The sequence below is a fragment of the Marmota flaviventris genome, chromosome 18 (genome assembly GCF_047511675.1).
Source record: "Marmota flaviventris isolate mMarFla1 chromosome 18, mMarFla1.hap1, whole genome shotgun sequence".
NCBI classification, from domain to species: Eukaryota; Metazoa; Chordata; class Mammalia; order Rodentia; family Sciuridae; genus Marmota; species Marmota flaviventris.
The window spans coordinates 6,806,065-6,821,238 of NC_092515.1; the positions used below are offsets into that span (position 1 = coordinate 6,806,065).

The 15,174-nt window shown below is 49.2% G+C and overlaps 1 protein-coding gene across 1 annotated transcript; it reads right to left on the reverse strand.

Annotated features, from left to right (window-relative positions):
- Positions 1-107: 107 nt before the first annotated feature.
- On the reverse strand, positions 108-15,144 carry Ruvbl2 (RuvB like AAA ATPase 2). Its single transcript, XM_027920403.3, has 15 exons — positions 14,849-15,144; positions 11,483-11,537; positions 9,854-9,909; positions 9,054-9,195; positions 7,353-7,482; positions 7,123-7,189; positions 4,923-5,029; positions 4,740-4,833; positions 4,326-4,449; positions 3,881-3,975; positions 3,679-3,797; positions 1,448-1,567; positions 987-1,116; positions 340-454; positions 108-215 (listed from the first exon to the last, which is right to left on the reverse strand). Exons 1-15 carry the CDS (start codon positions 14,858-14,860, stop codon positions 190-192), a joined length of 1,392 nt encoding a protein of 463 aa, XP_027776204.1. The 5' UTR covers positions 14,861-15,144; the 3' UTR covers positions 108-189.
- Positions 15,145-15,174: the final 30 nt, after the last annotated feature.

Consider the following 15,174-nt stretch of genomic DNA (forward strand, 5'->3'; position numbering starts at 1 on the left):
AGCCCACCCGTGCTCCAGTCCTCCCCTCCCAATAAAGGCTTCTCAATCTGCACTCCGTAGGTGTCCTTCTGTGGGCTCAGGGCGGCACACACACAGCACACCTTGGGTTCAGTTTCAAAACCATTTTATACAAAGTCACAGTGTCAGAACTCTGGTAGAAAACAGGGGGGTACAGAGGCGGCATCCAGCTCAGGAGGTATCCATGGTTTCACCTTCTGTGGGGAGATGGGAGGGAAGCCACCTGGTTAGTGTGGCCTGGAGACAGGGCCTGAGTTCTCCCACCAAGCTCCCCATCAAGAGCGACAGTGGGAGCACTGGGCACAGACTAGGGACACTCACTGAGCTCATTGAAGAGGAAGGCATCCTGGTACTCCTTCATGTACTGCGTGGAGCGGGACTCATCCAGGAAGAGTGAGTAGACCCGCTTAATGTCGTCTACCTGCACCTCTGTACCCTAAAAAGGGAGGGCAAGTCCTCAGTGGGCCTTCTCCAAGAGGCCCAGAACACAGACCCCAGCTCAAGCCACTGCCACATCCCAGGCAACAGAGGTTGGCAGACAAGGGAGAGGATCCTGGGCCAGATCTCCTGGGTTCAAATCCGGCCTCAGCCACCTTTTGATGAGCAGACCAGCCTCTCTGTCCTTCAGTTTCTTCCTCTGTGAGATGAACTTAGGATCTACTTATAATTAGTATTTACTGAGCACCTACTATGTGCCTGGACAAGAGATAAAGAAACAAACACTAAGTGGGGCTGGGGATATAGCTCAGTTAGTACAGTGCCTGCCTTGCATACATAAGGCCCTAGGTTCAATCCCCAGCTCTGCCAAAAAAAAAAAGAAACAAGCAAACACTAAGGCACTAAGGATAAAAATTCCCTGCCTTTGAAAACATATACTCTGGGACTTAATATAAGTCCCCACTGAAAGCCCTTGGAGGAGTGGGTCATTCATTCAATCTGGCCCCTGCTGGCTGACTCAGCTGGCTGACCTTGCGTTTCCGGCACACCAGGCTAGCAGCTGTGATGAGCTGGATAGCATAGCGCAGGGAAGTCTCCAATCCGATGCGGGTTAGCACTGTGTAGGCGTCTTCGCTCATCTCCACGTCTTCCTCCTCACACCTGCAGGCGGGTGGGCAGGGGACAGACACTCAGCCAGAGCTGGGCCTCTGACTGCAGGATCCCCCTGGCTCTTCGCCCTTGGGGTACAAGTGGAGCATGAATCTCAGAACCACAGGTTGCTGAAGCTAGAAGAGCCACTGAGGCAGGGTGGGCCTGGACCTCCTGACCCCCTGACCCTCAATCTAAGGCTTTCTTCCCCATATCAGTCACCAGTACCTCCTCTGGGTCAGATGTCACTGCCAGGATGCCCCACTTAGACTTCTCTCCACAGGCCCAGGCAGGCCCCGCCCAACCTTACTAAAACAGGGAGGGCACGGGCCACCCAACTTACCGAATGCGGAGGATCTGCTTTGTGTCCTTCTCACTGTAGGGAGAGGTGGAGACAATAAGCAGCCGGTCCAGTAGGTCAATGGGGATGCCATGGGGGCTCTGGTAGCTGGTACCCCGGATCCTGGGGAAGACGGCAGGAAGGGCTGTCAGGTGATGTTCCCAGAACCCAGCTCTCTGTTCCCATTTCTCAAAATATTCCTACCTACCTATCCATCACAGCCCACGTAACCTTCAGCTCCTCGATTACATCACCTCCTGACTGCACAGCCTTCCCCAGCTGCGTCAATCCCCCGAGCACCCTCCTCAGCTGATCCTAGGTATCTACACCAGGGATTACTGGATCAAGGTCCCACTCCCTGCTCCACACAAAGCTCCAGAAAGAAAGGGACCATGCTGTCTTGTTCCCTGCTACACCTGGGCAGGTACAGGCCTGGCTCATGGTAAGTGACAGGAAATAAGGCAATTCTCAATACTCATGGCAGCTGCATTGTAAAGTCACTGGTAACATACAGAGCCACTGCTCCTGAGGAAAAAGGCAGGGTTAGGTCCCTGTGAACCCTGGTCACCACACTATCACCAACCAATCATCACCAAGTCTCCATGAGAACATGCTGTGGACCTCTCATACTGAGCTCCCAGCCAGCAGCACTGCTGCTCATGTCTGCTTGAGGCCCGGTGCATACCTGCAAGGCTCATCCCAGCCTTCCGGTACTTACGAACACTAAGCGCTCCTCAGCACTAAGCTCGAGGGACTTTTTAACTGAAATCACCAAACAAGCACAAAGTGACAAACACGGCACTAAACTGTTCAGGAAAACATGGCACTAAATTGTTCAGGAAAATGGCACTGGTTTACAACATGGGAGCTGAAACAAGCAGGCAGAGTGACGCCCAGCAGCTTTGACTGAGATTGTGGCATCAGGAGGTTTCAATTTGCCTCTCTGTGCACACCTGTGACAGCAAGAGGACCCTGAAAAATTGATTTGGGGATTATAGATAAGTGTTAGCAAGCAAACAGATGCATGCGTTGGGGCTGTAGCTCAGTGGTAGAGCGCTTGCCTTGCACATGTGAAGTACTGGGTTTGATCCTCAGCACCACATAAAAATAAATAAAGATATTGTGTCCATCTACCACTTAAAAAAAATTAAAAGAAACAAAAAAATAGATTCATAAACACGGAAATCTCCAAACTGGTCAGCATCCTCCCAATGCCCCGGAGGGTTCCAAACTCTGATCTGCAGCTACTGCAAACACAGGGCTCAGAGTACCTCTTCAGGCTCTGATACAATTAGATGCACCGCCATAACAAGTCACTGCTGGTCTGGTCTGCAAATTGAGGCTGAGCTGATATCTACCTTCTGATTTTCTTTTGGAGTTAGAAATGGAATCTGGGGCCTTGCACACACTTAGCATATGTACAGCACTGAGCTAATTCCCAGCTTCCTCCTGAACTTCTCTGAAGGTTCAAGAAGTCCATCCAGAAATAGAGCCAGATAAAGCTGCCACTGCCTTGTGCAGCCGTGTCTCCCACTTCCCTTAGTGATACCACGCCCATATCCAGCTTCAGCTGGGCATGTGGCACTGGAGACAACACTCCCTGGGCTCCCTTGCAGCCAGGCACAGCCAGGCACCCAAGCATGGAAGTGCTGGGTACAGCCCCCAGACCAAATCCTCTTTCTTGCAGGCTGCCTGATCGCCTCCTCCATTCCTATTCCTGTGATTCCAAAGGTGGATGAGGTGGAGAGCAGAGCCAGCTGGGACCACAGTAGAATGCCAGTAACACCCTAGGGTAGAGGGTTTTACCTGAACATTGTACCCTGTGTGTCTCAGGAATATTCCACAACTTCTTTAGGTAAAAAAACAATACTAAGAATTTTGATGACTAAGTATTTAACTCTAAGTCACTTAATTGATTATAGAGGTTTATGCAGCATCTAAGATATCACTGTTCTCCCCAAATTTAAAAAGCCCTTGGAGTACCCCAGTGAGTGACCTGCAGTGCTGGGCTATCTCTGCATGTAGTCTGGGAACTAAAGCCTAAGGGCTACAGGAGCAGCAAGGCCTCCTTGTGGGGCAGAGCTGCCTGTGGCCCTGAACCATGGCCTAACTAGAAGAAAAAGTTCACCTTTCATGTGTGACCACTGTGGTACTGAGGGCCACTGTGCTGTCTCCCTGAGACTACTCCCGCCTAGAGCACCCTGTCACCAACATAAGCATCTGCAAGCACTCACCTTGTGATGCCACGGTTGGTGGCCATGATAAGGACAGGCGCCATGTCACTCTCCAGGGCCCGATTGAGGAAGGAGAAGCTCTCAATGTCCAGCATGTGTACCTCATCGATGAATAGCACCTGGAAGACATTGGGCACATGTCACACTCACCATCTGTTCACCACACCTGCCCGGGACCCTGGCCACTGCTCTGGCCACTCACCCCAGGGATGATCTCTGCCTTGCCTTCCTCACGCCACTCAGCCACCTTGGCATTGATCTGCTCACGGACTTCTGACTTGATCTCCCCTGTGTCACCTGCAGGAGACAGGTGGCATCATGGAAATCAGAGAGGAGACAGGTCCAAGGCTGGAGGGTGGGCAAATAGAAAAAGATGGATGCCAGGGATGGACGAAGGCGAGAAAGACCAAGGTGGTAAAACAACCAAAGAACCAGAGAGTCTGAAATAGCACCAGAGAGGAAGGAAAGAGGACAGGGTCTGCCCATTTCATACCCCCTGAGAGAAGGACTTGGATGGCAATAACGGAGACGAACGAACCAAACTCATTGAGAAAGAAGAACAGCAGACAGCTAGTAGGGGCCGAAGGAGAGAAAGTCAAGGAGCAGAGGTGTCTGAGGAAAGATGCCATGTCTAGGGTAGGGCTGACCTGAGAAGAGAGCCAGGAAGCCCTGGGTGCGGGAGTTGATGACATCGATCTCATGCAGGGACACAGTGTGCACCACCTCCTTGCGTTTCTGGAGCTCTCCATCTGGGCACTGCACAAACTTGGTCTACAGGGCAAGGGTGGGGTGTGAGGGCAGAGAAGGGCATGGTGGGGGTCGGTCTAAGGGAGACTAGGTCCTTGAAGAGTACTGATGGTTATGGGGTTCCCAAAGCTTTGGACACCATGGGCAGCCTGGGGCAATGCAGAGCTGCAGTGCTAGGCTGAGAGGTCCCAGCTACCCTAGGGTTAAGGGAACACCCAGGAGTACCAAAGGGATACAGGGTCAGGATGACAGCAGGGCTCCATGGGCTAAGGAGTGGGAGAGGAGATGGAAACATCCGAGGGCCCCATTTGCACCTGGGAGCCCATGGCGTCATAGTCACGGGCACGTGTGAAGGAGCGACCCAGCTTGGAGATCTTGCCTGTGGCCTTGTCGATAGTGATCACATCCCTGCAGGAGGAAGAACAGGAGTGAGGAAAGGAAAGGACCTAAACTTCCCCCAAAACTCCAGCTACTCAGTGCAGTCTCCAGCTGCTCACCCGGCCTGGACTTTGTCCTTGGTCAGTGACTCAATCATCTTGGTGCCCAGGTCGTAGATGGTTTCCATCTCTGTGGTCTTGAGGGTCAGCTTGCCCACCTTGGAACCCTGAGAAAGTGACAAGCCAGGGAAAGGGCTCAGAGAACTCTGATGTCACCATGAAGCTCCCTGCTCCTACTCTATTCACTATTTACCCAGCTCCAAACTGGGCAGGCAGCTTTTGGGGAGAGGGATGTACCCACTGCCTTGACACGGGGACACACAGGTTGGAGCTCGCCATGCAGAACCCTTTTGATATGTACAGCTCACTGTATGTTAATTACAACTCAACGAAGCTGTTCATACATACAATAAACATAAGTTACTGAAACCAGTACCACAGGCCTAAAGTGGATCACAAGCTAACGTTCACTTCTCAACTCAAAAAAAAGGGTGTCTTGATTTTGGTTCTTTTCAGATGCTGTCTCATTATGTTGCCCAAGCTAGTAGCAAACTTGTGAGCTCAAGTGATCCTCCAGCGGCAGCCTCCTGAGCAACTGGGACTATAGGTGTGCCCAAGCCAGCTTGGAAAAAAACCGGCTAAACAAAAAGGAGAAAAGAGAAATTTCACACCTCTTCCCCACAAGATAAGCTCAGTTAACACTGTCCCAGCTTTCCCCAGGGATCTGGACTATCTCTGCAGTCTGGAATTAAGCTGCAAGTGTTTTATAGGGACATGAGGCAGGATTAAAGGCCAGGATTAAAGGAGGGAATAAAAAGGAGTTCTGGGCTTACTTGTTTTTTTTTCCCCCCCTGGCAGTGCTGGGGGTGGAAGCCAGGGCCTCAAGCCAGGGCCGGCATTCTACCACCCACCGCACTCGACCACTGGGTTGACATTTTTCATGGGGAGGATACATCTGTGGACTTCTTTTATGACAAAAATCCGGTTTAAAGATTTACCTTGGAAATAGCTTTCCCCATATTTAAATATTTTGCCATATTTTTACCATTCAAAATTTAATTGGTAATACATGGAACTAATTTTAAAGGACTGTTTGTAGTTATTAAAACTGCAAGTTAATGTAGTGATGCGTTTTAAGTCTCCATTAAAAATGAGGAGCATATGAAAAAAGAAGAGGATGTATATACAAAACCAAAGACAAAGGTGACCAAGGATTAGGTCAATGGCTTGAAGTACATTTGAAGTTTTCTTTTCCTAAGCATTTTATTAGCAGTGGAGACTTAATATAAAAGATAACCACAAAAAACAGATGAACATCAAAAACATCACATAGAGTGGAAGCAACCAGACACAAAGGGCCCAAACTGAACATGTCCATTTCCACGAAATGCCCAGAACAGGCAGTCCAGAGACAGGAGGCAGACCAATGGCTGCCAGGGCTGGGGGACAGGGAGAATGAGGACCCAATGCTTAGGGGACAGGTTCCTTTTAGGACTGTGGAAAAGCTCTAGAACTAGATGGAGGTGATGGTTGCACAACAGTGTGAATGTACCAAGTGTCTCTGAATTTCCACTCTAAAATGGCTAATTTGGCATTATGTGATTTTATCTCAAAAAAAAAAAGGAGCGAGAGAAAACCACAGGCAGGACAAACCATAGCATCTAAGAACTCCCAGCTGGGTGCTGAAGACTCTTTTAAAAATGCTGCAAGAAGCAAATACAGAGAAGGATGGCCACCTCTGTGGCAGCCTCGGTGACGGAAGGGTTCTGATGGGCTAGCAAATTTAAGCTTTTTCTTAGGAGTGGTTATAGGGTATTTGTTTCATAATGATTTACTAGAATTCACACTTTTTAAAACATGTTTCTTTATACATGTCTTATTTATAACAGAAAATTTTTAGCTTAAAGAAAAGGGAGTGAACCACCTCTGTCTCAGAGGCTGGATGGGCACACCCTTGGGCACTAAGCTGTTTAAATCCCACAGAGCAGGTTTTAAAGCCTAACTGGTAGAAGAGAACCGTGAGAAAATTCCAGAACTCCTCTCTCATCGTTCCACTAGCCCAGTCTTAACAGCTCACCAGGTCCCTGGACAAGGGATAAACCATGGCCAATTCAACTAACCCCTGCAGCCAGTACTTGAATAGCTTTGACCTGTAGCTAGAATTTTCTATGGAATTCTGATCTCAGTACGGACATGACAACCCTGCCCTCCAACCCCGGGGTGGAGGCGACCTCAGCCAGGAAAACACTCGCAGACTCACCGTCCCTGTGGCTGGCCGATCAATCTGGATCTCCACCACCTCCCCTTCGATGATCTCAGTCTCCTCCCTGGCCAGAGAGCAGACCTGAGGGCTCAGTCCAACACCCGGGCCCTCAGGAATCACCAGCTCCCACAGGTACTTGGGCAAAGGACAGCACCATAAATGGGTTGTCCCTTGGCCACTGGGAGCTGGGACAACCCTTCCACCCTGACAACGGGCCCAGCGCTCACTTGATGCGAACACCAATAGACCGGCGGAAGGCCTGTGTCAGCGCCTCGGTCTTGCTCATTTCCAGGGAGAAGATCTCACTGCCGGCGATAGCTGTGAACGGGGTGTCGGGGCCCAGTGCCTGGGCCATGCCTGGGGAGAAGCAGGCGGGTAGGCAGGTGGCTTCTGGCACCAGGTCCCCCACATCTCCTCCGTGGCAAGTCGCTCCAGGGTCCACTTATTTGGGAAGCCACCCCTCCCACCTGCACATTTCCCTTCCCCTTCTAATAGGGTCAAGAGCTTCTTCCATCTTATGCTACTTCTACCATAGCACACATCACCTAGAATGGGACCATGTCAAAGCGACCTCTTTAGATTGGAAGCTCCCTTAAATCCAAGCCTTGGAGCTATGGGTCCTCAAGGTCTAGTCAAGGCCAGGCACACCAGGGCAGCTGAGTGACTCCTGCCTTTTCCTAACTGAAATCCTGGTTATCTGGATTCTCACTGCCTAGCTCCACAGTCTGAGCGCAGGTGGAACTGAATGTAAAGAAAAGCGGGTCAAAGCAAGCCTCATAGAGCAGGTGGAGGCGCACAACAGTAATCCTGGCTGCTTGAGAGACCAAGACAGGAGGATCACAAGTTCAAGTCTGGCCTGAACAACTTAAGTAAGACTCTGCCTCAAAATAAGAAACAAAAAGGACTGGAGGCTGAGATAACTGAGTGGGTTTTTTATTTGTTTGTTTTGGTACTAAGAATTGATCCCGGGGGTGCTTTACTACTGAGCTGCATCCCCAGTTCTTCTTTTACTTTTTGAGACAGGGTCTTGCTAAATTGCTGAGTCTCAATAAGATGCCCAGGCTGGCTTTAAATTCGCAGTCCTCCTTTCTCAGCCTCCCAAGTCCCTGGGATGACACGCATGCACCCTATGCCTGGCTGAATAGGTTCTGAAGGATGAGGTTCAACAAGATGAGATGCCTACTGAGTAAAGAGATCATGAATCATTAGTGGGCTGCTATAGGGACTGCTAACTGTCTATTCAACGACCATCTTCCTTTTCTTCCTCAGTTCTAGAAGCCTCATTAAGGCAACAATAATCCAAATTCAAAAATCTAAAAATTAAACTTCCTTAATGGCTCAGTCTCCTTTGTAGCAGAGTGTGACCATAGGACCAATTTCTAGTCAAAAGTACATGGGATTTCTAAGAAAGCTGCCTCAAGGGAGTTAACTATAGGAAGGTACACCTTCATACAATTCTTTTTCTTCCTCTGCTTGGGGAATAGCTGGGAAGGCTGGAGCATAGGTAGCCTTCTTAGAACATGAGGTGACTTTAACACACAAGCAAGTACAGAGAATGTTGAGGTAGGAAGATAGAAGACCTCATGGAACTGCTCAATAAGTCCTAAATGGCTACTTCAGGGCCTTCTATGTGAAAGAATGAACCCTGGATGTTTAAGCCACTGTGATTTTGGGTTGTCCATCAAATGCAGCTGAACCTGACCCTGATTTATATAGGAGGAATTATTTCACAGAGATCAGGAAAACTGCCCCATGAGGCCTTTTTTTTTTTTTTTTAATTTTTTTCCTTTTTAAAAATTTTTTTCTTAGTTGTTGATAGATTTTATTTATTTATACGTGGTGCTGAGAATCGAACCCAGTGCCTCACACATGCCAGGCAAGTGCGCTACCGCTGAGCCATAGTCCCAGCCCCCCATGAAGCCTCTTACCCATGGCAATGGCTGTCTTCCCAGTTCCCGGCTGGCCTGCAATGAGGACCGCCCGCCCAGCAATCTTCCCTTCTCGGATCATCTCCAGCACCACTCCGGCTGCCCGCCTGGCTGCCAGTTGACCCACCATGCCCTGGGAAGCCTGTAGGTGGGAGGTGAGAGCGTGTGAGGTGACTTCCTACTGGGCCGCCACTGCATTTCTACTACATCCTGGTTAGTGAAATGAAAGCAGATGTTGGTGCCTGGGACTTCTGAAAAAAGAAAAATGGGAGCTGGGGTTGTGGCTCACTGGTAGAGCACTTGCCTTGAAAGTGTGAGGAACTGGGTTCGATTCTCAGCACCATATATAAATAAAAAATAAAGGTTCATCAACAATTAAAAAAAAAAAAAAGAAAAGAAAAGAAAGACATTTTCTCTACTCTAACTTAATAAAACTCCATGCGTGGCCGGGCACAGTGGCGCACACTTGTAATCCCAGAGGCTTGGGAGGCTAAGACAGGAGAATTGCAAGTTCAAAGGCAGCCTCAGCAACTGCGAGGCACTAAGCAACTCAGTGAGACCCTGTCTCTAAATAAATAAAATACAAAATAGGGCTGGGAATGTGGCTCAGTGGTTGAGTACCCCTGAGTTCAATCCCCAGTACCCCCCAAAAAAACCCCCCATGTGTGACTGAATTTTATAAATATGTATTTAAAGTCTTGAAAGACCAGAACACAGTACCTAACATCCCCAGAGCCCTGTTGCCCACTGCCCAAGGCAGTGATGAAGCAGCCCTCACACCCCAGGCCCCTTTGCTCTACCTGCCGTGGCTCCAAGGCATCATCCAGCCCCAGTCCCCGGATGTGGGAGTGAGCACCTGTATGTAGAGGCATAATCAGGAGACATGGTTACTGGCCAGCTTATGAGAACGCTTGGTGTGAGGTGAGGGGCTTCCCTCCAACCTCTGATATTCTTTTTGATCAAACAGGGGACCCAAATCTCCACCCCACTAAGAGGATGGATGTACATAAATGCTCAATTAACTGGAGCTGCTTCTAGGATACACTGTAGTTGGACTAAAATCACTGAGACCTGGTATACCACATAATCAGCTCAAGAACCCAACCATGAGGGTGAACAATGTCACCTCACATGGCTGACTATAGCACTCGCAATAGTTTCATTCCACATAACCCTGAGAAACAAGAGCTCCGGCTACTATCACCCAGGGAGCACTTCTGGAGATCAATGACAATAGCCCCAGGCCCTCCCACATAGGGGTGGATGGAGTGAACCCAGAGGTGTCAAGTTCTATGCCCCAGACCACACAGCCAGTGAGAGTGAAGACAGAACTCCAGTGCTTCACACCAGAATAGGGCCCAGCAAACTACAGCCTATGGGCTTTGCAAATAAAGTTTTATTGGAACATAGTTACACTGACTCGTTCACCAACTATGCTGCTTTTGCACTGTGGAAGTGTTGAGTAAGTTTCTTCAAAGATTTTTCATTTAGCCCTTTAAGAAAAGATTTGCCAACCACTGTGGTAGACTATAAGCATTAAACGGAAACTACAAGGTGGTGCTAGTCTTCACCAGGTCCTCAGCTCCCAGCAAGACCTGGCCCTTTGATGGGTAAAGTACTCTTGATACCTACACAAGTGCTTCATACAGATTATCTTATTGAATTTTATGTTTACCAAGGTGAACTATCTTAGCTCCATTTGGCAGACAAGGAAACTGAGGCCCGGAGAGATGAAGTCCCTAGCCACAAGCTCAGAAGTGGCAGAAGTTGAGCTCAGACTCTAGCAATAAGCTTCCAGAAGCCAAGCTCAGATAATCCCTTCCTGCCTTTCTCAGAGGCTCTGAATGAATGAGTTCAGTTTCTTTCCTCCAAAAGAAGTCCATCTAGGGGCTGTACCTTGCTAGCCACTGTGCCTCAACTTTCTGCTCCTGGACCTGGCTGTTTGCTGTGTGAGGTGGGCCAGTTACGTGGACACTCTGAGATTCAGTGACCTTAGCTAAAAACAGGACAACAGATCATTATGCACCTCCTAGGTTATTGAGAAGATTCCAAAGCACAGAGGCTCATGCAATTGAGGTTGTCTGCTGAGCCTCTGCTCTGGAAACCCCATGCTCGTACACAGGGAGGAATGAGATAGACCTGGGCCCAACCCTCAGGGAGCACAGGCCCTGGTGTGTTCTTGGTGTGTGAGGCACATGGCTCAGGATCAACCCCAGAAAGCTCCCAGTGGAGGGCCTCTTTTATGACTTCCAGGCAGGTACACCCAGGAGCCTACTGAGTAGCCAAGCATTAGCAACATAACCTGGGTTGGGGCCCCGTGTGGCCACCTATCTGACCCCACTCTGGAACTCAGGATCCTCCCTTAATGGACAGGAGCAGGACATGTGGCAGGCAGGGTCTAGGTCCTGTTCCTGAGCTCAATCACTCACCAATGCGCTCGATCCTCGTCACATCACGGATCTCTGGGACTTTGGTTGTGGCCGCCTGGGGGTGTAGAAAGTTGTTAGGAAGGAAACTTGTAGTCCCAGCTTTCTTCAGCTCCTCCTCTGTCCCTCCCTCCTGCCTCCCAGCAGAAACACCCCTTTGTTCCTTTACCTCATAGATAGGCATCAGACCAAACACCAGTCATTCTCACCCTTGAGCTGTCACCAACGACTAGGTGATTGACCCCACTACACTGTTGAGTCCAAGAAGACAAGGACTGTCCATCTCATTCACAGCTCTGTTCTCAGGGCCTATTACACATTCGGACCCCAGGAATTATCTGATGAATAAATGAAGTCGTCTCCATCCCCACTAATCATGCAGACGCCAGTGCAGAGCAGGCACAGAGCTGGAGGTGATCTGGCCCCAGCTGACTGACCACACCCCTGTCCCATGATGTCCCAGCTCTCTGCCATCAGACCTTGCACATGCTGGTTCTCAGTCCAGCCGCCTATTCTCTCCCCCTACCTCCCACTGAATAAGATCAAGTGTTACCCTCTAAGGGATGCCCTTCCTGATGACTGCCATTGCTGGACTAGTTTAAGGGCCTCTGGGTGCTCAGAAAGATGAAAGGACCTTGCTTGGGAATCCAATCATCCACTCACCCTATGTAAGCTCTCACTCATGAGGAAGACTCTTGGATCAATGTTTTAGACTCCATTGGATGTGAGTCCATGAAGGGCAGCACAGCCCACACCTCTCCTGTTCACCTCAGGCCTCAATGTTTGTGGCCTGAAATGTACATCATTGAGCTCATGTAAAACTATGTATGTTGGGCTGGGGAAATAGCTCAGTGGCAAGAACACTTGCCCAGCACACGTGAGGCCCCTGAGTTTAATCCCCAGCACTGCAAACAAAAACCAAAACAAACAAAAAAGAAAAACATGAGGCCTCCTGTGTCTCCAGTTTGAGAAACCAGCACCATCCTTTCTCATTCGGGGTGGGACTCGGCTCACCTGGGACAATTCAAGACTCCCTGGAGAGCCACACAAAAAAACCTACATGAATGCTCATGGTAGCATTATTCACAACAGCCAAAAGGCAGACAGAACCCAAATGTCCATCAACTAATGAATGAAAAAAATATGGTCTACCCACAACAGAATACTATTCATTTATAAACAGGAACGATGTTTCAATACCTGCTATGATATTGATGAATTCTGAAAATATGTTAAGTGAATGAAGTTCCCACAGAAAAGACCACATGTCGTATTCAGAATAGGCAAATCCATAGAGTAGATCAGTGGTTTCCTAGGGCCAACGTGGGAGGTACAAGAAGATCAGAGGGTGCTCAGAAAGAGGTAAGGGGTTCTTATTTAGAATGATGAAAATGTTCTAAAATTGATTGTGGAGATGGTTGCGCAATTCTATCAATACACTAAAAGCCACAGCATAGTACACTCCAAATGTGTGAATTGTATGCTATATGAACTATATCTCAATAAAGATATTTTAAAAAAAGAAACTCAGGTGGTAGACCCATGATTGTCTGTTATATTATTTTCTGACACTTCAGGCTATTTCATAATTTCCAATAAGGAAAAGGAAGACTAAGTAGCCAGCATCCAACCCAGCCTGTCAGCACCTGCCCCAACTCCTTCCTTTCCACAGCTCTTTCTTCTCTTTTCCCACCAGAGAAGGCAGACAGACATTATCTAGAGGAAGCTTCCTCTCTCAGGAGCCCTGGGTTGAGGCTTCCTGACCACATGGTCATAAGCCTTCTTCCTTGCTATGTGATCTTTCCTACCTACTTTCTCCTTTAGCAGGTTGCAACCCAGGAGCATGAGACACACTCCCTATCCCCTCCCCAAGCTCCTACCAGAAGGCTGGGAACACCCCTCACCCAAACACACAGATCCTTTATGGGGGTTGTGAGGGGAAGACATGGATCTAGGAATCCTAAACTTTGCTGTCCTGATATAAACAGACCTCTTGAGAGAAACTGCTCCCTACAAGGTCTTTTCCTTTCACTATAAGCTTCTATACCCTGCTGCCTGCTGGCCCCAGTAGGATCCAAGATCATTTAAAAACTCAGGACTAGAATTGGGTGTGTTGGTGCATGCTTGTAATCCCAGTGACTTGGGAGGCTGAAGTTGTAGGTCTAAAAGTTTGAGACCAGCCTGGGCAACTTACTTCTCAAAATAAATAAAAAGGGCTGGGGATGTTGCTTTAGAGGTAGAAAACCTCTGGGTTCAATCCCTGATACCAAAAAAAGGACAAAATTCCCAGCACTACACACACACACACACACACACAAAAAAAAAAAAAAAAAAAAAAGCCTAGTAACAAAACAAAAACAATCACCAGTACTGGGCTAGGGTATAGTTCAGAGGTAGAATACTTACCCAACACGTGTGAGGCCCTGGCTTTGATCCCAAGAATGCCCTCCAACAGATACACACATGAAACTAACTCAGTAATCACCATCCAGTATTTCGTCCGCAGGATTTCACTGTCCTTTCCTTCTTCCCTATGGACCTTCTCCTCCTTGCCATAGTAACAGCAACACACTTAACACACTCCCCTGCCCTTCCTTAATCTTGATTGGGGGTCACCACAGGAACTGAGGCATTTGGAAGTCAAGCCTAACCCCCAAGTTCAAGCCGTATTATTTCATCACTCAGTTGTTTCTGGAGCACATGCCAGGTCTCAGCTCCTTGGGGTTCACATGTTCACCAAAACATTCCAGTAACAGTTTATTGAGCATTCACACAGAAACAAGTCCTGTATGACTTGCTGGAAAACAGCCAAAACGGTTCCATGGAAAGATCTCAACCTCTGGGATCTTCCCCACGGACACACTTTTGGATCTCAACACTCGTCCTGCCAATGACCCGCTGAATGAGTTCATGCTCACAAGGACATAGGACAGGTCCTCTTCTGCTCGTCCCCCTCGGAACACAGGGGCCACTCGCACCACAAATGGATTGGAACCCAAGATAACACAACCCTCAACAGACACCGGGGCAAAAGACTGAGAACCGGCCCTGATTGTGCCCAGAGGATCCTGGGAATTGGAGTTCCCACCACGATGGGGGTCGGATCTGAGATTAAGGTATCCCAACCTATTCTTTTCTCACTCCTTCAGACCCAGGAGCTTGAGAACTCGGCTGCTTCCTCCCTCGGACCCAGGGGTCCAGGCCCAGTCCTCCTCCCTCAAACGGAGTCCCAGAATCCAGACTCCAGCCCACCTCCCTCAGACCCGGGGGTCCAGGCCCAGCCCTCCTCCCTCAGACCAGGGTTCCGGGCCTCCCTGAGACTCGAGAGTGTGGGTTCGTGTCTCCCCTCTTCCACGCGCCAACACTTACCACGGTTGCCATGATGCTCACCAACCGCTACTGCCTTAGCGGAAACGGAAACGTGATCGGAGCGAGGGGTTTGGGCGCTCTAGGCTAGCAAGTCCTCCAAAGGTCTCGATGGTTCCTCTTAAGTGAGTAAACTCCGCTCGGAGGGCGGGACGGCACTGTCAGGGCCCGCCCATCAAGCGAGGCTGAACCATAAGCCGGGTGTCCGGAACTCCGGGGTCCCTCCCAACATCTCCTTGCTCCGCCTCCTCTACCCGCCCACTTCTTGCTGAGGCCGATTGCAAAATTCTTCACACCGCTTTTAGCAACCACACGTCCTCCACGCTCCG

Bases quoted from the DNA above. Each gene is read 5' to 3' on its own strand.
- Ruvbl2 (XM_027920403.3), bottom strand. The intron at 3,976-4,325 runs GTCAGCCCTACC...TGTCTCCTGCAG, and splicing joins CTTCCTGGCTCTCTTCTCAG to GTGACACAGGGGAGATCAAG. The intron at 1,117-1,447 runs GTAAGTTGGGTG...ACCCGCCTGCAG, and splicing joins AAGCAGATCCTCCGCATTCG to GTGTGAGGAGGAAGACGTGG.